The 22,120-nt window shown below is 37.5% G+C and overlaps 4 protein-coding genes across 8 annotated transcripts in view; 1 reads left to right on the top strand and 3 right to left on the bottom strand.

Annotated features, from left to right (window-relative positions):
• Window positions 1-861: 861 nt before the first annotated feature.
• On the bottom strand, window positions 862-5,506 carry LOC149925276 (uncharacterized). Its single transcript, XM_090161199.1, has 2 exons — window positions 2,930-5,506; window positions 862-1,995 (listed from the first exon to the last, which is right to left on the bottom strand). Exons 1-2 carry the CDS (start codon window positions 5,477-5,479, stop codon window positions 1,666-1,668), a joined length of 2,880 nt encoding a protein of 959 aa, XP_090017325.1. The 5' UTR covers window positions 5,480-5,506; the 3' UTR covers window positions 862-1,665.
• Window positions 5,507-5,806: 300 nt separating this feature from the next.
• On the bottom strand, window positions 5,807-8,884 carry LOC149925275 (2-phosphoxylose phosphatase 1). 2 transcript variants are annotated; one of them, XM_090161200.1, is made up of 4 exons: window positions 8,801-8,884; window positions 8,493-8,627; window positions 8,274-8,432; window positions 5,807-8,209 (listed from the first exon to the last, which is right to left on the bottom strand). In XM_090161200.1, exons 2-4 carry the CDS (start codon window positions 8,581-8,583, stop codon window positions 6,942-6,944), a joined length of 1,518 nt encoding a protein of 505 aa, XP_090017326.1. In that variant the 5' UTR covers window positions 8,584-8,627; window positions 8,801-8,884; the 3' UTR covers window positions 5,807-6,941. The 2 variants fall into 2 exon arrangements, with proteins under 2 accessions (XP_090017326.1, XP_090017327.1); XM_090161201.1 differs by lacking the exon at window positions 8,801-8,884 and having other exon boundaries at window positions 8,274-8,345; window positions 8,493-8,763.
• A 4,141-nt stretch (window positions 8,885-13,025) lies between these two features.
• On the top strand, window positions 13,026-14,630 carry LOC149925274 (transmembrane protein 177). The gene is made up of 5 exons (XM_090161944.1): window positions 13,026-13,476; window positions 13,561-13,612; window positions 13,678-13,908; window positions 13,972-14,211; window positions 14,278-14,630. The coding sequence occupies exons 1-5, from the start codon at window positions 13,322-13,324 to the stop codon at window positions 14,530-14,532; spliced, it is 933 nt and encodes a 310-aa protein (XP_090018070.1). The 5' UTR covers window positions 13,026-13,321; the 3' UTR covers window positions 14,533-14,630.
• Ptpmeg (protein tyrosine phosphatase Meg) overlaps window positions 14,571-22,120 on the bottom strand; it is a 30,756-nt gene continuing 23,206 nt past the window's right edge. For all 4 annotated transcript variants that reach the window (XM_090161942.1, XM_090161943.1, XM_090161940.1 and 1 more), the window contains exons 8-18: window positions 21,986-22,074; window positions 21,613-21,918; window positions 20,778-21,438; window positions 18,216-18,287; window positions 17,932-18,154; window positions 17,558-17,875; window positions 17,418-17,491; window positions 17,269-17,352; window positions 17,001-17,201; window positions 16,605-16,937; window positions 14,571-16,231 (exon numbers count right to left, since the gene is read on the bottom strand). In XM_090161942.1, coding sequence (XP_090018068.1) covers window positions 16,142-16,231; window positions 16,605-16,937; window positions 17,001-17,201; window positions 17,269-17,352; window positions 17,418-17,491; window positions 17,558-17,875; window positions 17,932-18,154; window positions 18,216-18,287; window positions 20,778-21,438; window positions 21,613-21,918; window positions 21,986-22,074 — 2,451 coding nt within the window. In that variant the 3' untranslated portion in view covers window positions 14,571-16,141. The remainder of the gene's footprint in view (window positions 16,232-16,604; window positions 16,938-17,000; window positions 17,202-17,268; window positions 17,353-17,417; window positions 17,492-17,557; window positions 17,876-17,931; window positions 18,155-18,215; window positions 18,288-20,777; window positions 21,439-21,612; window positions 21,919-21,985; window positions 22,075-22,120) is intronic.

Below are 22,120 nucleotides of genomic sequence, written 5' to 3'. Positions count from 1 at the left end.
CAAACTTCATATTACGTATTTCTGATTTTATGGCTTTTCCATTTTACTGCTCGAGATTCACTACGATGCCGTCTCCAAGCATGGACTAATTAGTCCATGCTCCAAGACTCCCCCCATAGGGCAAACACCCTAGCCTTAAAACTGCTGTAATTCCCACTTGGAAACGTTTTCCCCCCCCAAAGAAACGAATACGTGAAAATCTTGCTCATGGGCGATCTCCAAGTTTCGATCTGTTGATCTTTCGAAATTGACCGATTGGTTTCAAGCGCCCGAGAACAGTAAGTGGAACACAGTAAATTGCTTGGTAATATGAAAACTGGTATAGCTCTTTCCATAAAACCCTCCTCGACTGTCTTGTCCCCTGCCGAACGTTGCTGCCAGAACTTTGACAACAACTTTGGCAGTATAATGAAAAGTTGAGTCGCGGTTGCAACAAATTATATATTTGACTTCCGGGGAGTTTATGAAAACATCTATATACCATTTATTTTTATTTTCTGCTTTAGGGCTCTTTTGAGACCGATCAGATTAACATTTAATGTGCCATTTGCGTGTTCAATCACTGGCGCTTATTTCCGAATCAGTCTTTGATGTTATTAATCTCACCTCGATCGAGTGACATGTCATAAAACTTTGCTCCGACCGTGTTGGAACTCTCCAAAAAACTTGCTCCAAGAGCGATCCCGATCCATCGATTTCAATCGCTCGAAAGCAGACAAATGGAAAATGAAAATACTGATTCGGAGTGATAACGAGTGCTCTAGAGCAGAAAAGGGAAAACGCTCTAAGGTACATAGTATGACTATACTGAATACGTCTTTGCATGTGACCAATTAAATTTAATGCGTGATTGCGGTCATTTTGAGATAAGATTATATCAACCCTCTTTAAATAGGTGTTTCCATAAATTAAAACAATACAAAAGTATAAAATGTTTTTATCCGCGTCACGAGTTTAAGCTTTTTAGTACTTTATTGTTACGCGCGTTTTGCACGTGGACTTCAAATTGAAAAATCTTTATCGACTCGAGCGAGGGCTCTCTCATAAGGCAACTATTCGCTAGTTTTGGAGTAATTTTTAGGAAATAGCGAATAACTACAAAATACAGTTTGGCTGTTATTGTATGGAAGAAGTTGGTAGTATGGGGTAAAAGGTGTACTTTTTTCGTCCCAAAGCAAGCGAATAGTTTTGGCCTTATATTTAATAACTATAGCTAGTGACGTAGAAAAAACATTTACGCGTGACCTCGCATATTTTATAGAAACACCTATTACCATAAGTCTATAATATTATTCCATAAGTTTGTCACTTTGGGGAATATTTTACTGAGAGCTAGTAACGGAGTGACGTCATCACCGGAATAAAATCTCCCCCTAGCGAGGCGCTGTCAAAGGCTACGTGTGACGCGTTAGCAAGACGCAAAACGGCGACGAAGCCTGTAATGCAGTCTGTCTTGTGAATAGCTCTCAGTAAAACTTTTGCATGTGAAGAATATGAAGTGTCACACTTATATAATAATAGTATACACTTACTTTCCACTGTTCGAAATAACTTGGCAAAATAGAAGACGTTATTCGGCCTTAGAGGCAACTTTTACTATTACACTGACTATAGCTCTTTCTATAAAATAATATATACGCATACATGACATAAAAAGTGTTATTGTCAATCTTGGGCGGAAAGAACAGAAACGGACGTTTCCGTGGACGGGCTGCGTTTCATTCCAATTTTGACTTTACAGACGCAGAATGTCTGCCCACAACGCGAGCATTTAGTTAGTCTTGAATTACGTAATGCAACGAATGCCTTTTGGTAAAGTCCAAAAACCCGGCCGTTGCAAACGAACGCGAAAAAGATAAATAGTCCTTGCAAAGTGTTGAACACTATGAAGAGATAAGAAAATATTTCGGTTACAATAGGTGATTTTGTGTCCACAATCGCTGCCAAAAACCCAAATATCCACGTAAATCCCATCGTGCTAATAATCTTCAAACCCTATAAGAAATTTAGAAATAATGAATAATGATCCTTCATTTAATCAATATGAAAACTAAGAATGTATTTATTTCGGCTTAGGGACAATGACTTGTTGTGACCATTTTTAGAGTTGTTCGAAAAGTACGTAGAGTTTTCCATTTTACTACTCGAGATTTGCTCCGAATCCCTCTCTGACGTAATTTATCTAACCTTAATCGAGAAAGAAATGGAACATGTTTCGAAGATTCGAGAGATTTACTCCCGAGGTAAAAAGGAGCACGCAAAAAAATTGCTCCCAGCGGACCAAGCTGGAAAACTTGCTCCGAGAACGATCTCGATATGTACCTAAGATTCGAAAACAGAGATCTTTCCGATTGACGGTTTTGTGACCCCCGAAAAACGGGCTCCAGCTATCTAGGAGTAAATTTTTACCATTGTAACTATGTGGCAAATGTTTTAGGAGTAACGGCAGGAAGTGGGTGAACGTTATTAACTACGCACCAGGGAGCGATTTGTAATCTAGGGTATGATGTCATATTTGATCTGTCGAAATGGACAAATCGGTTTCAAGATAATCTCAGAGCGCCACTATTAAACAGAAGATGCGAAAATTGATCGGAGCAGATCCGTGTACGCCAATGGAACATAAGCTGTAAGCGGTAGAAAATGGTTTGAATCGGTTTAAAATGATTTAGCATGGTTCACATAACTCCTTCGAAACGTTGGGAATCGATATAAAGGCATAGTGTAAACTCAGCTATAAAATGGTGGTGGTGGCGATCCCGACCGCTATTTCCTCCTTCCCCCAAACCAAATCAGACCGATATCTCTTTGGTTCATTTCGTTTTTCCTCCTTACCCACTCGTGCCGGTGGAAATTTCATATCAACATTTTCATTATCCTTAAATATAAATAAATAGATTCTGTGAATACTAATAATGAAGATACTAACCAATAGCACGTCCTTTCTTCCATGAGCTGATTTATGATCGTTGGTCTTTGAATCGATCTTGTAGTGCACTTCGGAGATTGAGTAAATTGTCAAGACGTAGAAGACCAAATTTACTAGCAAAATTGCCCCTATTGGCGTCGCGAAAAGGACAAACGCCGCTAATGGATTCGCTATCCAGCAGGAGTCCATGTATCCGTACATCGGTTGAACCTTGTTGTCAAAGGTGTCCAAGTAAACCGAAAAACCAATGACAAATCCGGGTATCAAATAAGCGTAGGCCATGTATATGAGCATAAACTTTTTCTTGGGACGAATAAACGCCAGTACATTCTTGTGACCGAATGTTTGATACAAATCATAGGCCATGATATTCATCCAGAAGAAAGAGGCCAGAATTAGGTAATGTAACAAGGCTCCCAATACTTTGCAAGGGTAGCCATCCACCGAATTCCGTTGACTGACGAGGAACATTACTTGACTTAGGAACAGCGTTAATGTTAGGTTGACTGTGTTGCAACCAGGTAGATTTCGGAGTTCCGAGAAGATCGTATAAGTAAATAAGACCACCCCGAGTGATACCACTGAAATTACCAGTAATATTAAACTGACAAATGCTTGGTTTGTGTTGAAACTAAACCCAATAGTAAAAGACTGTATTATAGAATGCGAATCGAAACAGACGAAAATCGATCCATTTTGGGCCGGCTCGAAAATGGACAAGTCCAACCCTTGGCTTTCGTTTCCGAAGTACTCCACGGAAGAGTTGGGTAGTATGGCGTATTCTCCTTCGTTTAGCAAGACTCGACTGCATGAAGCACTCAACAACTGTCTCTCGCATACCAGGACATAACCGGATATATTGACGTTACCATCTTCTTCTCCTTCGATCCCTTGAAAGAGTATATTGGCCACAAAGTTTCCTTTGGTGTAGGTGGAGCCAGTTTTATTTATATACACTTCCTTCACCCAGTTCTCGTTGGAGCTCGAGTTTTTGTAGAGGACTAGATGGAATTCGTCGTTCCAATAGACTACGCGCCGGGAGGCGGTCAAGGGAGAGCACCAGGATTTCAAAAAAGGAGAGTCTTGGTGAATCGCGAACACTTTGGCATTAACATTCCTGATTTTGATGTTGAATGTACCAGTTGAGACTGAAGAAACCATTTGGTTCACCACTTTATTCACCGAAGGTTCCGTTTTCTCTGAGTCCGACGCTTCCAGCAAGTAAAATTTGGCGGAAAAATTAACCTTCACGTGAAGGGAATTTTCTAAGTTATTCAACAATTCGTTCAAATCTTCGTCGAAATCATAATCATCGTTTGAAGTTTCGTTATCTTTCGATGGTTCCTTAAAATCTGGAACGTCGGTGGTTAGATTCATGTCTTTTATCCTTTTGTGGCTAATTTTGTATATGGATGCCAGCGATAGCCGCAAGTCTTCTCCCAAATTTCGCCGTTTATTCTTGAGAACGTCGTATCGCATCAATTCCAAGGCGGACGTCTGCAAACTCAACCTTAACTGGACATCTTCTGGTTCGTTTTGGTACACGGGCAGTTTTGAGGCATCCGTATCATAGGGCTTACTGACGTTGACATTACGAACGCACTGGAAGTTAACCAGAACGTACTCGACGCTGCAGAATAATTGGCGACATTTCTGACTGAAAGGATCCCAGATTATATCATTCCCACATTGTTCTTGTTTCCGACGGAGTTTCTCAGCATTGGATGACGAAAACAACAAAGTTTCTTTACCATCTAGTCCGAAGTTTAGCAAAATGGAGAATGCGGCTGGTATTTCGTCTCGGGATAGTTTCAACACTGGTTGAGGTTTCGTGTTTTCCCCAAACTCTCCGGGCTCTTGATAAACGGTCATCGTGTAATTATTATGGAACGCGAAAGTACTTTCAGGGGTTGAAAAGGGAGTCAGGCGTTCCAGAGGTGTACCGTTGCAAAGAGCGCAAAAGATATTCTTGTAAACAACGACGGGAAAGTTGGTGGTCATTACAGGCGCCGAGAATCGGTAACAGAGTTCCGATAAGCTACGATTCCAGATGGTCATCCCGCGAATAGTGCAGAAATCCACCGAAGGTTGACAAAAACGCAATCCTTCGTAGCCAGATATTCTTCCATCTTTAACTTTAAAGGTCATTGCTACAGTTTTCTGGTTGCAAACGGCGCAATCGATACTAGGATATAATAGACCTGTTTCGTCCACATACGACTGCGTGGTGTTCATGAAACCAGTCATTTCACATTTGCGGACAATCCAATCGCTGGAATAATCCCGGGGACAGCCGTAACTAACTAAAATCGGTCGACTGATTTCGGGGACGTAGAAGCATCGGTATTGAAAGTCGTTTGCCACGGACACCGAAGTCCGCGAATTCATGACGTACGGGCAGTTTAAACAACAATCGCCAACTTCGACGCAAACAGCATCGCATCTACAAAACAGATTGTCGGAATAATTCGCGTTGTCAAAATAGAATATTTCCAGCGGATCGGTTTGCCAATGGCCGTGACCAATTGACATTAACATTAGTAAGACCATTGAGAATAACGTTGATCCTATTCCTAACATGGCAGATACCGGAGATTATCAAACACTTCATAAGACTATTAATTATTTCAATGTTTTACTGCGTATATATGACGGCTAACTAATGCCAAACGAAAAGATGCTTAATATTGTACTTTTTTAAAAGATAACCACCGGGCAAGGTCATGTAACTTAACCCTATGTTGGAATTTTCATAAATTTGGGAAAAATGACAGCTGTCTTATATGATAGATAATAAAAAAATCTTATCCCACCAAATGTTTCATTTGTTATGACGATACATATATAAATATATGCGAAATAATAGTTTGAAATATTTATTCAGACTTAAACAATCGTTTTGCACATTAAAATTGTACATTGTGCGTAAACTACAACAAATAATATAAAATCAGTTACTGTAATTAAAAAACCATACACAAAGAGTAAAACCAGACGTTTATAATTTGTCTTTTACCAGAGAAGGATTCATCGAGACTATAAAAATTAAACATTTGCCAGCTATAGGCAGTTTTCAATGGCTGCAAATTTTAACACCACATTAAAATTTAAAAATAACAATGCATTGTGATACATACTTATTTATTAATGATTTTACCTATTTAATAGTTTTAGAAAATCTTAAGTATTTTGCTCCACGCAAGTCTCCTGTTTACTTCTCTCGTAACACATATTATATACATCTGGTAAAAGTAACTAAAGGCTGCCTTCATACTTTTGGCACTTCAATTCAAATAATTATATAGATAATTTTTAAGTATTATAAAATAACTTATTTATCACACGCTTAACATCTTTGGTCATTAGGCAAATTGGAGATAGTATAAACATTTAAATTTTCTTTATGTATTAGCTAGTAATGGTGAATAGCAAATATTACTAGTTTTTTTGGGTTAAAAATACCGTAATAAGTTGCATATTATGATATGGTGCCAGGACAACAATGGGGCACCGAGAGAGTTCATTAAGTTACGAGATCATTGGAAATATATCACAACATTTTCACATAATTTTACTGAATGATATAAAATTAATATTAAATGCACCTTTGTTCTCAGATTCGTAAAGTAACCGAAAGAATTATAAAATTATTTGAAAAGTAAATTTTTGAGCAAACAATTTTATACATTTTTGAATAGGGCTTGGCATTCATTGCCTTAATGGTTAAAATATTCTAATTTCTGTACTACTATTATAGTGGGTAAGCGATGTCTTTACTCACACCATATAGAAAGTTGCTAATTATAAACAAGTAGTCCCCTCATGAAATACTTCAACTTCTACAGTACCCCTACCTAAAATCACTTTTCAATTCTTATTAATTAGCAGTAACATGTTGGAATGTTGCGTTGCATCCAACTATCACATTTCATAATTAAATCACAGAGAAATTTCATTTAAGAAATCAAAAGAAATAATGGTGATAGAAATGTCTTAAGTTAGAAATTTAGCCTTAGATATCTGAAACATTAGTTTCGCTACTGACTTCAGCTATAGCATCCGAAGGGCTTTTGCAAGCTTCTTTATACGTCTTAGCTTTAGTTACCTCAGTAAATTTATGTCTTAAAAAATAAGTAAATTTTTCAAAGGAACAATAATCCATTTGGCCTTTTTTTGCTCGTGGCTTTTTGATTGGATATTCTTTGCAAAAATTGGTAAACTTTGTCATATCTTTACCATTATAAATGATACGTAAAACATGTCTCGCTTGGAGTTGATTTTGATCAGTGGAAGCGTATAGTTCAAAGATTAATCTGGAAGCGAAAGGGGGTCTTGTACCATCCCCAAAACCTAAGACAGTTAGTAATGGTTCTAAGGTCACATCATGTCCAGAGTACAAGACAAATTTGTATGACCGTTTCCCATTAATAACATCCACCATCTTTTTATGGAGATCGTAGAGTAGGCCATAAATTTGAAGCCAACAATATCTGACATACAAAGGATCTTCCACACTTTGTCTCCCTTCCCATTCCACAAATGCTAATAAATTTCTAACATGTTCAAAAGTGGCGCAATGTGTGCTTTTTGGCATGCACGGTAAATGAGTGCTGTGGCACACGTAAAATATGAAACTGTCAAAGAGTGGTTTAACAGATTCTCTGGTTGATTGGGGACTTTCGGGAAAAACAATGGGATGTAAATGAGAAATTAGCCTAGTGACGGCAGGGTGGGAATCTAACATGTTGTAGCGTTTACTTCTAAGTTCATTTTGCATTTCTTTCAAAACTGGACATACTGTAAACTGGCTGCGCATACTGAAATGAACTCCAAAAACAGGAGTAACATTTAATCTACTCATTTCAAAAAAAGGCAAAAATCCAAACATAAAAGCTAAGGAACTTTGATAAGTTCGTGAAATAACTGTGCTGTAGACTTTGATTTGTTCTGGCAACCATTGTTTCTTTAAAAGTTTCCAGCGTTTGTTGTACACTTTGGACAGGGAGTGGCCAACTGTTACATGTTGAAGGGCACCTTTACGAGTCATTTGAGATAAATTACATTCTTCGGAAGGGTATAATGGAAAATTTCCTTCTTTCATCAATTTAGCTTGAAGCACAGCCATTGTTTTTAAATATTTTTCAAAGTGAGGGGCTTTAATGTCTGATTTCCAGTTGCACTGTACCGTGGAAAGGTTTCGAACTGGTTGAAGTGGTGATCTATCACCGTGTCTTATAATGGCAGATACCATTATCAATGTGAAATTTCCTTTGATTTCACCTGAGATCATGAATTCAGAACATTATTAGATATCAGTGCAAGAGAACTTCAAAATATAAAATACCTTCTTGCCCTGAAGATATTTCCAAAGGATGGTTGCAATATTTTGAGATTTTTTGCATTTTGAAACTGTCTGCTGGGGGAAGTTTATTATGTTCATAAGGATATGAAAGGTACAGCTTCTGCTCCTCGCCTTTGTTACCACCCCATCCCATGATAAATACTTAAAACAGTTTACAGTTTTAATGTAAATACTCAAAAAGGATCAAATATTACAGCTTACTCATGAAAATGGTACCAATGGCCCAAATGATCAAGAGACACAGCAACCATGTTTTGTATTTAGAAGACATTTTCTTAAACAGAAGCTTCATATTGCCACGTGTTTGCTTAACAACTGCAGCTAATATTATTGGATCTACACAGGAAATACAGCTGCAGTGATCATGGGATTTATGCCATGGTCATTGACTCAATAAATGGCAATGAATTTTAGTATGAAAGCCGCAAGCGGTGTCGATTAAGCAATGGCCTAACTTAAAATATACTCATTCCATGGAATTTATACAAAAAAATTGTTGAATTACTAACCCGAAAAATCATAAATCTGTAATAATTCCAATAATCGCTTAGTATTTAAAATTATAAAACACACTTTGAAATTTCGACAGTATCAATGAAAACGATCTAGATCAAACCATATAATTGTAAAACGAAAAACCGCCATTACGCAGTGCTGCCATGACATGAAAATAAAATCATAATGCGAATACTTATGCGAATGCTTATGCGGCTCTATGGAGGCAGTTTTTACCGACTTCCGCCGGGAACTCAGTAAGAGCCTCCATTACGTGCAAGGAGCTTGATTTCCAATCTAGGGTACGTAGTTATATTATCTTTGCCTAGATCAAAGATAATATAACTACCTACCCTAGATTCGAAATCAAGCACTTTCACGTAAACGCAGGCTCTTACTGAGTTCCCGGCGGAAGTTGGAAAAAACTGCCTCCATGGAGCTGGCAGGGCTACCGACATCTAGTTAAAACAAAGTTTTAGTGAAAATTGCGTCGTGGTTTTTGACTTGCGGTTTTCAAGATACAAGATATTTTTGCGTTTATTGTTTTAAAACAATAATGGAACATGCTTGTAGCTCTAATGTTTCTAAACGAAAGAAAACTAAAGGTGATAAATATAATCTTGGGTTATCTATTGAAATTCCCTATTTCTCACCCTGCTAAGGAGCCCGATTTTTCCGACTTCCGGCGCGAACTGACTCGGTAAAAGCCTCACGAGAAAACGCGCTATCGAGAAACGCCGTGATTTCGAATCTAGGGTACGTTATATTATCTAGGAATATGAATACTCGGTTTACTTGAATCCTCCTAGATATTATCTTCTTGATTTCACTTTTAGTACAAAGGCCCATAGCTGCACACCAAAACTTGGTCTCGGGCTCTCGGTCTCACAATAATTTCCCCAAAAACACGAGAGCTCGTCTCGGTCTCATAAGTTTTTTCTCCTAACTACGAGCGCTCGTCTCGGGCTCATCAATATTTCTTTAAACACGAGAGCTCGTCTCGGGCTCATTTTTTATCTCCTAAACACAAGAGCTCGTCTCGAACTCAATATTCCTCTCCCTAAACATTTGAGCTTGTCTTGGGCTCATACTTATTTCAGTTACTAACAAGGGCTCGTCTCAGTCTCATAAGAATTTGCATAACTCGCGGGGCTCATTTCAGTCTTTTAATATCTTTTTTAAGTTTTAATATTTTTAATCGATTGACTAAAAATAAACAATGGTAAAAAGACGGTAATAATGTGGAAGAAGAATCGACAATCTGACATCCACAATATACTGTACCAGCCCATGTATTAAAGAAAATTCGGCCCGGACTTACACAGATACGACCAATCATATTCTGAAAACAAGAGCGTGAAACTGGTTAAATTCAAACGCCGGTGTGTCCCTTTAACCTAGGAGCAACAAACACTCCACACAAGGAGAACGCAACCCGTCAAAGTCGTAGATTTTCTTGTGTACATTTTTCATTGGTTAGACGCTTTAGCAAAAGTAAATATGGGGAGAAAGTCTATCAATGCCTTCAGATTTTACCTTCCACCATGCTTGACACCCTTTTTGAAGAGCTAGTGATCACGTGATATTTCTAACCAATAAGGATAGCACATTACGCGCGAAGTAGTGCATTTGTGGTATTCCGGTCCGCGCTCAAGATGAAAATTTTGAATTTTATTCCCTGGCAACCATGTCACCGCCTCGCGATTTCAAATAGTCTCTCTGACAAATGCAGCTGACCATTATTTCCTTCGAAAACGGTTGATTTTAATTAATAATTACTATATCAATTGTAAAATAAACAAAAAAAGCTCGTAGCTATAGCTATTATTTCAGTTAAACTTGCCAATTGTTAGGCCTTAACATCGTAGATTTACCAATTAGTCCCGATCTCTGCTCTTAGATGGCGCCACGCTCTCTACGATTTAAGCGAGTGTTATTCTAGTTACGGTTTATTTCTTTTCAAAAGTCATGTTATTATTTTTAAAATGTCGCATTTTAGTTACTATGATATATTTACTTTATTTAGGAACTAAATTAACCAAATTATCGAAAGCAAAATTTTAATATTCACGTATTTTATAGAGTACTATTTTTCATCGTGGCGGAGTACAACCGATACCTTTGTGTCCCTGTAAAGAGGCGAGGGGGAAGTCATTTCCGAAGCCCAAAAATTTTACCCCTCAAATAAGACGTCGTGCGGTTGGACCCAAGTGCCAGACTTTCTCCCCCTATTTATTTTTGGCTTTAGTGCCTGCTGCCGTCGGAAGGGGAAAATTCGGAAATTGTCTTCCGCCCGCCCGTAAAACGTTCAGCGTAAAGGCTCGTCCAATGAAATTTGTACACAGCACTGCCTTAGCGTGTTTAAAGGCTAGCTGTGTTCTTCTTGTGTTTGTTGCTCCTAGCTTTAACTAAGCAGCTTCGCTAGCAGTTAGTTAATCCACGACCTTCCTCGAAAGCATATTTTGCCGAAGTACTGCGGTTTTCTGTTCTCCATATCAATTGTTTTTTGGTTAAAATTTTAAATAATTGTAAGCTCCAGTACTTTCCACGTTATTCAGGTTGTACGTTATTCCAGTGGCTCGATCTTTTTCACGTTATTCAGCGTCTCCGTCAGTCAGCACCAAGGTTCGTATGGAAAGCGCTATAAAGAGTCAGCACTCCGTAGCTTTGGCCATGGCCGCCATTGTGGGCGCGAATTTTTTATGAATAGGAAAAAGCATGGGTAGCACTGCCATTACTCTATACACTGTGAAATCTTGGCTCGCCGTGTACGATAATACCCATTATCCAGAAACCTATAATAGGCACTCTCTCCCCCTATTCGGCTTTCCGTTGCTATGCAACTCGTTTTGAAATTTTTAATGTTAAGGCTTTGTTCCTCTTTTCGGTGTTATAGTCGCAAGCCAGATTTCCTGCACGGCAGACTTGGATTTAGCGGGAGTCTTGGGGCCAATGGCTCTTAATAAAAATCAGTGGGCTCTTAAAATAAATCATTAGAACGGGGGTTGCGGGCCACCAGGGCTCTCAATTTAATTAAAAACTATTTATTAAACATTTTACGGAAATTTCTGGAACATGATTTGTACGCCGTTCTTGAAACTGTTTTCCTACCCTATACGAGAGCGGGATCTAGCCGAGGGGCTAACCACTCTTAGAAAGTCTGTACACCGATTACGCCGGATTACGCTGAGATTAGCACTGCCAAAGGCAGGGACTTCAAAGATTACGCGTCATCCCATTAGTACAGTCAAAGGTACCGATTACGCAGAGTTATCAGCCCCTCGGCTCTAGCGTTACAAATGATTATGTGTGATATTATGATATACTTGCTTGTTTTAAAGTTAATAAATGTTATGTAAGTAACGTAACCAATTTTTATTTTCCTATTTTCCCTACCTAATTTTAAATTTTTCGCCCTGGTAGCTCCCAATGAAATACGAAACGTTTTCGGAGCACTCTTTTGTTTCCCTCCGACTCTTGTGTTGGGGCAGCTGGGAGCACTCCGGGAGGGAGTACCTTGGTCAATGGAAGACGATCCTCCCTCTCGGAGTTGCCCCTTTTTTCCCAATGGAATACGATTTTGATTTTGGAGCACTCCGGGAGTGCTCGGAGGTTCCCAATGGAAAACGCTATTAATTTTTCACTCGAAGATCTATTTGGTCCGAGGACGGACTGTAAATTTTAGAGGACCGGTAATCCCGAGGTATTTTACGCCCCGTTCACCGATCAGGCTGACGGAAGTCGCTCAAGGTCATAAAAAAAAACTAAAGCGCCTGTCTTTCGGTCGGCCAGATTTCCAGATAACATGCGGGGGGGGGGGGGGGTCTAGCTCTATGCGTGGTACAAATGACCTTGACGGACTCTCTCTCTCTAGTTCGAAGTGATTGATGCTCGGGGAAACTAAAATTCTACAGGGGAAGGCTACGCTTTACTCGTCCTCTAAAATTTACAGTCCATGGTCCGAGTTTCGCTTCTTTTTGTTTGCTCGAAGACCTATCGGTACGAGCTATTAGTAAGTTTTTTTTTTAATTTCTTCAAATTTGTTTAGGATTTAGCTTTATTATCCCTTTTCTAATGGACTAATCTACTTATTCGCTAATTTTATCATTCTTAAATAAATCATCCTCCAAGGAAATCGCAAAGAAGTAATATTTCCGAGAGCACTAAATAAACCGTGAACTGCAAGTCCTGACTTTCGCGAATATTACTTCTTGGCGTCTAGGAAGCGTAGAATATTACTATGCTGCCCGAGATATGCATGTCTTAAAAAAATCTAAATAATTTATAGAAATCTCAATATAAGCTTGATTTATTACTTAATTTTTATATTTTTGTAACCTTTTTGTATGTGAACAGTAATAGATTACTATTATTTTCTCCAATAGTGATTTGTAGACTTGATTGGCGCTTTTGCCTTTAAATATAAGAGAATGAGATTGAGTTCATGAACGCATTTCTTTAGCATGTCAAATTGATTTAATTTTAAATGGTAATTTAATACCACTTTCTGATTTTCATTAATTACTCAAGCTAAAATGGCATCAAAACTGGGTCAGTGGTTCAGATCCGAAACTGGTAAAAAGGTTCAAAACGCGTTGGCAATGGGAGTATCATTAGGGGCATTTGCCACTTACATGATACCACAAGGGCCCGGTCTTAATCAGCTCAAACAGTGGGTTCGTATGTATAGGTAATGTTTACCACAACCAATAGTTAAAATTTTGATACTTAAAGAGTGAAATAATGAGGATTCCTTGTGTATATACTTATTTAGTCAGGGATATCCAACCCTATTAGATCCTGATGTTGAAAAAAGAGCACTAGAGGTATAGCAAGATTCTAAGGTTGTACTTTCAAAATAATTGTTCAGCTATGTACAAAAAAATTAAAGGTTCTGGACACGTGTGACATACAACCAGCGGAGAAGGCAAATGTAGATTTTTTTACAGTCTACGGTATAGAAGTGTTCAGCGCTGGTGGCCTGACATCACGATGGGGTGCCATAATAGGTTTACCTTCAACATTTTCATATAAAAGCGTCAAAGATGTTAAAAGGCCTACTATTCAATTAAGAAATGTGCAAGAAGTTGACTGGGCTTCACCAGCTGGAAAGCAATTTCAAGTTTGGGCTCAGTAAGGTTTAAATATTAATTATATGTCTAATTTTTCATTTTATACTTTAAAGGAGTCTATGGTTGTCAGTGAAAATGCCCAGAAATTTGTTGTGGCAAGAGAAATATATTTTTGTAAATATCCAACCTTTCAAGTCTATGGTCTGATGGCAGCCTTCACTGTTAGTTTAACTTATTCCATATCTAAATGGGCAAACAACAAAGCAAAACTAATTGAAAAATCAAGAACAACAAGATATGTACTTTATACACTGACCTTGTCATTTGGTGTTACGGCATTTGTTGCTTTAAAGGTTATTCAAACAACTCTTGTTAGCCCCTATATGTGATATTTAAAAGTTTTTTTTCCCCCCATACAGGATGCCATAACTCTATATTGGGAACATAAAAGTGACGAAAAGGCGGCTAAACTAGGGAAAGAGTTTTTGCAAGGTGGCTTGGAATATTACCAAAACATACAATCTCGGAATATTGCTCTTAGGACTCTATTGGGACAGAAGGGCGAAGTGACGTATACAGTTGGGGGCAATGAAAACTTAGGTCTAATCCGAACGCCAACTTTACCTATTAGTACCAGAATAGATTCTTTAAACCAATTAAAAGAAAAATCATGAGGTTTTAATGTTTTTAGAGTAAGAAATGACTAAGAGACTTAAGTATTTAAAATGTTTAGTAAATTTAAAAACTACATTAAAAAAGACAAGTAGAAAAAGTTGTTCTTAATAAGTATCACTTAATTTTTTCAAATACAGATAAATTCATTTCTGTACAAATTACACTACGAGCACCCCTACAAAAATACTTCTTAGGTTTAAATAAAGGAAACAAATTCAAAAAACGGTTAAAAATTAGTTCCTGGTACAGACTTCCTGATAGATGTTTCCATCAAATATCTGAGCTCGCACGATTATGTTTTTTCAACGGCCCTTAACTTTTACAATTCTTAAGAGGATTTACCAATGTTTGGGACAAGAATATTCATAATGAACTATTATCTCGTGACAGAGAAAATCAATGTACATTTATTAAATTTTATGAAACGCCTATTAAGGTAAAAATGCATAACCACCAGCATATGGCAGTGACTGAGTATAAAAGCGTAAATTATTCACAATTTAAAGGCTTCCAATGTATCCGTGCAAGGCACGATTGATATTAACCAAAGTTTGGGGAGGGGGTAAAAGATAAAATTTTTGTATGAGTGTCATTTCATTTTAAAATTTAAAACAACCATGTAGAATTTGTTTAATATGGCTACATTCAAGCACCATATTAATAGCACTTTTTAACACTAAATATATCAGGGTTTGAAGGAATTTTTGCATCTAAATTTGTACATTTTTTTTTGAAAAACAATTTCTTAGTTATTTCAGGGGTAAAACTATGCCTAACTTTTTTCTAAACTTCACATCAGCTTTTTTAGTCAATTTACCTATAAAATTTTCTCGACAATTTCTTTTTAGGTACAAAGATAAGCCTTACGCAAAGCCTTTTTAGTAAAAAATGTCTTTCCAATACATTTTTATTCTACCCAACAAAGCTAAACTTTAACTTACAACTCGGTGTTTAACACTGAAAATAGTTATTTCAAACGTTACTATATTGGAGGGGTTTGGCCTAACAAATGCTATATAATTGGTAATAAATTAAACCAAATTTAAAAAATGTTACGCATTAATTTCTGCATTTTATATGGCTATGGAAAAACTTGTTTCTAATACTAAGATTGTGGACATTCAGTTTGTCCCAATATCGTAGGCCAAATTACACGTCTTTAAATGTGTCAAAATTATAATAATTGTCTTTAAATAGCCGAATACGAGTTGAGGAAAAATTCATGAGCCTTATTTATCCCTTATATCAAGCATTCATTCTGAACTCCACGAATTATGAGTATCTAAGGTTGGCTTTGTATTTTGAGTTTGATGGAGACTACTGAGAATATAAAAATTTTAATTACGCAAATGTGATTGCTAGTGGACTAATTACGCATAAACTGGGTCTTAGGAGTAAACTCTTTGATGTGAAAGTTTGTGCTGAAGATTCTGTTACATTATTAGCTGCCAGCAGCTTAAGGGCTGTCAATTATCAAGACGAAATAGGCTAATACTTCCAGGTTTTCCGTTGTCGGTTAAAATATTCCACCTTCCCCCCTAAATTTTAGTCTAAAAACATTTACCTGACCTGATTTTTATTTACATATTCATGGTTAAGCGATTATTGTCACGTTCTTCGGCTGTATTCAGGCAGAGGAACAATAGATTCTTCATTGAAGCACCGTAGAATTATTTGACAAGCAAAATGATATTGTTGCTGTTAAAAAAATTTAAGAATTTTAAATCAATGTACAATACCAAAAGCGACATAAGACCCAAAAGTGTGTCAGTAGGTCATAATGCTTAATGAGAGATTGTTGCGAAGTAAACAGACTGAGTGGGAGAGGGGGTAAAAAATATGACATCAAGATTTGAAATTTTCTCCACGTATGTCTATGGGCTAGTAAATCGCGCCAGACCATAAACTAAATATATCGTTGTTAGTTTCCAATTAGTAGGTTATGTAATCTATTGTGAGACTAGCTCTTAGTAAATATTTTAAAGGGCACAAAGGCAGAGTTGACAGACTTTTAGGTCTTATTTCGCTTTTGATAATACTTAACCCCAAACTTAAGGCGAAAACTACTTACATAATTTTGAACTAAAAGAGCTCTCCAGCGCCTCATATTGCGAAGTATCTCTTGAGGATAGACAGGTTCATTAGCTTCGATTAGGCACATGGCCGTATCCACTAAAATAAAAACCCCAGTTCTTCCAACTCCGGCGCTGCAATGAACTATAGAGACATCTCGATTGAATGAGTCATCTTCCTCTCTGGAGAGTCCATTTTTCTTCGTGGTAACTTCCCCCATCATTTGGCGAACTTTTAATACAAATTTTATAAAATCTGTAGGATCAGCTGGAACTCCGTAATCTGGCCAATTGAGATATTGCAGCTGCGTAATTTCTCGAGATTCTCCAGTCTTAAAAAACAACGCAATTATAATTTGCATTATGCTGTTTTAAAATTATTAACTACTCATTACCTCACTATTACTTAACATGAAATGGCGGACCATAAAAGTGGAAGTTTCTCGTTCTAGATATTCCCTAACATTAGTAACTTTGAACTTTCCATAAATGGCAAAAGTGAGAGGTTCGGGCCAATACTGAAAACATTTGGCATGATTCCCTTCTTTTGTCTGGGTTAACATGAGTATTAAAGGTGCGGATTGTTCCCAAATCAACTGTAAATTTTGGAGGGAAAATTAATTCATAAAGGATTAATTTATATAAAACAATAATGATAATTACCTGCCAAAAATCTCTAGTTGTTCTAAATAGAGGTCCTTGAGTAGCTATAAAACGGTTTGTTAAACCAGAGCTTGGTATCTCCATCTACATTATTATAATCATGGTTAAAACATTTAAATTCTCCATCTAGAATTACATCAATTACCTACATTAACATAATTTGCGTTGATATAGTCGCCTCCATTTGCAGATCCATTCTGCAGCGTGACTCTAGTACTGTCATCTGCAAAAATGTTACTTTAATTTCCCAGATTAAGGTATTGTACATGGTAATTTTTAAATTTCTTACAAGGAAGAACATCAGAGTATCGATTGCAAACTCTATTTTCAGTTCTCTCGGCAACTTCGCAAGTTAAGTTACTCATTCTCCTTTCAACCCTGGCGTACTGAAGTTCCAAGCTGCCTGTTTCGCATTGTTCACTTAACATAAGCATGGAAGCAACAAGTTCGTCGCAATAACTAGTGCTGCCAGATGTTCCAGCAAATCTCAACTGCTGGTGATTGTATGCTGGAATGTATAAGAAGTCGGGTTCCATTTTGGAAGTGCCTTCTCCGTTTGCCCGACTCGCACTGTACAAATCCCCTTGCGTACGGTCGCCGTATAAAACTATAATAAAAATGAACTTAAAAAAATTGGTTGCAGAAAGCCAGTATAAAACTTACTGTTAGGGTAAATTTGCATGTGCAGTTCCCTACTGCTGGATTCTCCAGCATTCCTAATGATATTGACCACTTGCTCGTGGGTAAGTCCACTAACATCTTGACCAGCAATTGAGATTACTTGATCACCTTCCCTAAGACGGCCTGGACTCGTGCACAGGGAAGCTGGGGTTCCGGGTGCAACACGAGAAACCAAAATACTGGACATACCTTGATCAGCTCCTCCCTAAATGAAAATGGAATGATTAAATATTGAAAGCTAAGTTCTAAACTTAGATCAATCTTACCTTAACATTGAATCCAAATCGGCCATTTTCATCAGCAACCAAATGGACTGTGATAGGGCGATATGGACAAACCTTTAAAAAGAAAAGTTTTGAAAATTTTGAAGGAAAAATGCCCAAAACCGTGTACATTATTTATAGATTGTGTTTTTTCACAGCAGAGTGCTAGTAAACTCCAAGGAAAAGTTTCAAATGTCCAATCATTAGTTGGGGAAATAACGATATCCCATACATCGATTAAATCCATGGTATATCAAAAATTGTAACTTAATATTATTTCAAATGTGATCAGAACATTTGTCATAACCCGTTAGTGCCAAGACATTTTTGAATCTACTATGGGCCAAAACCTAAGCACTGGCTTTGCTGAAAGAAATTGGAACACCTATATCGAAATCAAGGGATCATTCATACATAAGACCCGAAGTCGAGGGTTAAAATTAGAAATGTTCTTTTTAAAACAAGAAAAGATCAAGGTTGGTACATTATATGGCTATTCTGGTTAAGCGCCAGACATTACGAAACCCTATTTAAAAATTTATGAGTCCAATGACTAAATATAACTCAGAAATCCCGGGGTATTTTCGCGTTTAAAGCACCATTGGCAGACTGCCATGATTTCCTCAACTTTTGGGGAAAAAAACCTCGCCAGTGCTTTAAAAAGGCTTGTTTCCCTAGAGTTCAATATACAGGTGGTTTATCAAGACTATGTCAAGTGGAAGTACCCTACTGATACTTAGAAAGTATAGACATTGATTTTCCTGTCACACAAAACTTAACTTCATATACATGTACTGAGTATAAGTAAAACATTTTAAACTTCCTGTTCTTGTGGTAAAAATAATAATAAATGTCTTTGTTTATCTTTAAAACTAATGGTGGAGATGGAGTTGGGAAGAGTGTTTCCAGATGGCCAGGAAAAAGGATCTCAAAAAGGATGCATTACTTCGAAAACTATAATTATTTCTTTACTTATAATACTAAGCCTCATTCGTCATATGTGTATACAGTAGAATATTAATAATAATAATAATAATAATTATATGCTTTTTTTATTGGATCACCTTTTAAGAAAAATTTCTTATTTACAAAAGGGTCCTAGTCATAATTAAAAGAAGGGGACATTAAATTAATTATTAATTAAAAAGTTTATTTTAAAGGATTGTATGCATCCCACCCCAAAACTTAACATATACCTCTCATAAATCAGTTCAAGAAATTTGGCCACAAGAAACCATCAGAAGAGTCTGTCCTTAGACCTCTTTTATTTGATATTCTTATCAATTCTCTCCCAGCTGTTATTGTATTTGCTATCATTCAGCTCTTTGCTAACGACTCGAAACTTTATAGTAAAAATCTTAATTCTGCTGACTGTCTCGGAGTTCATTCCGACCTTGAAGCAGCACTTGCCTGGGCTGATTCTCACGGTATATCCTTTAATAGTGACCAATGTTCATTTACTCTATTAAGGGAACTCCGCTATGCACAACGCTTTCCGAACGCCATTTGGGGGTCTTTATGGACCCAAACTTAAAATTATCATTTCAATCTAATAACATTGCCCAGCACATTAGGTCTTGCGCTGTTATTGAACCTCGTAATCTTTACTTCCGTTCCCCCCGTTTAGTTAAAGTATTGTATAATTATCTTGTTTAGCCTCTAATCGATTATTGTTCACTCCTCTGGTTTACCAATCTAGTCTCTGACAAGCTTTCCTTGTAGAAAGCCCAAAATTTATTCACCAAATTACCCCATAAGTTATCCTCCCTCTCTGCCCCCTGGCGTTTAAAATCCCTTAAAATTGACTCTGTAGAAATTCGACATAAGGTCAATAATTTGTGTCTCTTGCATTACTTTTTTAATAAGAAATTACACGTTAACTTCAATGATTTTTTTTCTGTTAATACGAACTGGGTATAATTTAAAATTTTTAAGCCCAGTTCCGTGACAATGGAGTGCAAAACTCTTTTGCCCACAATGTTATCGACGAGTAGAACAAGCTACCCGTTGATATTCTTAAAATTACTAATCGTCCTGCTTTCTATACCAAAGTTTCAGACTTTTTAAATCTCGTCTCTGATTAACTATGGTTTCATATTTAATACTTTTAATTTTTTTTTACTAGTTGGCTTATCCACCTATTTTTATTCTTATTTTACTATTATCTGGTTCTGTATTTCTGATGCTTTTATAAAAGCCTTTGGCTCAACGAGCGGTCTATTTAATTGAATTAATATATAAAATAAACTTTTTAATGAAATACCAATAAAAATTGATAAACCACCATATAACCTTCCAATAACATAAAAACCAACAACGTTTGGGGAAACTAAAATATATTTATTTAATAAATTGAATGGCTACGCGATACTTTGGCCGATAGCCCTTCAAGGCGAAGTACCGCGTATCGGTTCAATTTATTAAATAATTATATTTTAGTTTCCCCAAACATTGTTCGTCTTTTTTACGTCTTCGCCGTTGTTCATTGTTATCTTTAGAAAATCGGTGGTTCTCGTTCTCTTGCTAAAACTACCTTGTCTTTAATAATAAAAAAGTAAAACTCACTCCATTTGTTGAAGCTGAAGTTTCAGAAGAAGAACCCTGTCCCAAATGTTGAGATGATGGGACATCATATAGTTCTTCTGAGGGTGGTTCATCATCCATATACTCGAGCCCCTTCATCATAAAACTCAATCCCATGCCGAGGCTGGTTCTTTCGTAAGATGTACTGGCTTGTACATGAGTAACAAGAGATGAGGAGGTACCAATTGATGACGTGGACAGAGGTGTACGTGGATGGCTATACACTTGGCCTAACATAGGCACCATTAGCTGCTGCGTTGGGTGCAAGGACTGTAGACTTTGCCTTTGAGATTCATCAAGGACACTACTGTCAGGACTCTCGGTCCATGCTTTGCGTGGTTTGACGAAAGTGTCAGTTTCAGAGATCCGACTCGTGACGTGACCAAAGCCACTCTCATAAGGACGGACAATTTGCTGTTGGGGAGGAGCGTGGCTTATTTGCAGAGATCGAGGATGCGCGGCGGATGGCACACCGGACGGAGTTTCACTCTTCCCAACTAGCTGCATGATTTGCATGGGTCGGCTGCCTGACGGAGGAATTTGCAACGTGATCTTTGGCTTTGGAGGTTCGCGTAAGGCTATTGGACCAACTGGCTCGAGTATGGACGTCACTCGAGGTTGCGTGTAACGACGGCTTGGAGATCTGTACCAATAAGATTTGAATAAAAATAAATTACCTAAGCAAATAAAAATTTTAAAGTTAAGCTTATTCTATTTCACAAAAACCATGCTAATAGGTCTGTTCAAAGTTACACCCTTAAAGACTCCATTTCATTCCAAAGTTATCTCCTTATTGATAAAAGGGGTTACGACTCACCTCATGAAAGTCCTGTCTGGACGCGCCCTTCTTTTACCTTCTTCAACAGTTTGATACTCGGTGCGTCCGCTGTACCTGAACCGGGATCCAAGGCTGAGGAAGAAGAGGAGTTTCTTGGGCGGTGGTGGACGGGGAGTATGAAGACGGAAAAACGAATGGTGCTCTACGCAAGACTTCCACAGATTCTTACAAGAACGATAACTCAACATATTGAAGCCCAACAGATTATCATAGGACTCGGCTCCTTGCCTTCGCAATTGGATGAAAAACTGCTTCCTCTTAAATGATATTTTGACAATCTTAGCCCTGGAGAAAAAGCAAACAAAAACCAAATGGTCATTAAACGCATAACAAAAAAAAACTGGCACTTTACCAAGAAAATGTGTTGATACGGACGTTGTTCTGAAAGACTACTAAACCAGTCGATGTGACCCCAAGTTGAATCTCAGCCCCAGTTGAATCCTAAAACCACAAAAAATTAACTCAAACATAGTGCTGCTCAGACACT

This window comes from Leiobunum rupestre, chromosome 10 (assembly GCF_980474605.1).
Source record: "Leiobunum rupestre chromosome 10, qqLeiRupe1.1.hap1, whole genome shotgun sequence".
Taxonomy (NCBI): domain Eukaryota; kingdom Metazoa; phylum Arthropoda; class Arachnida; order Opiliones; family Sclerosomatidae; genus Leiobunum; species Leiobunum rupestre.
This window is presented reverse-complemented; position numbering and strand designations above follow the sequence as displayed.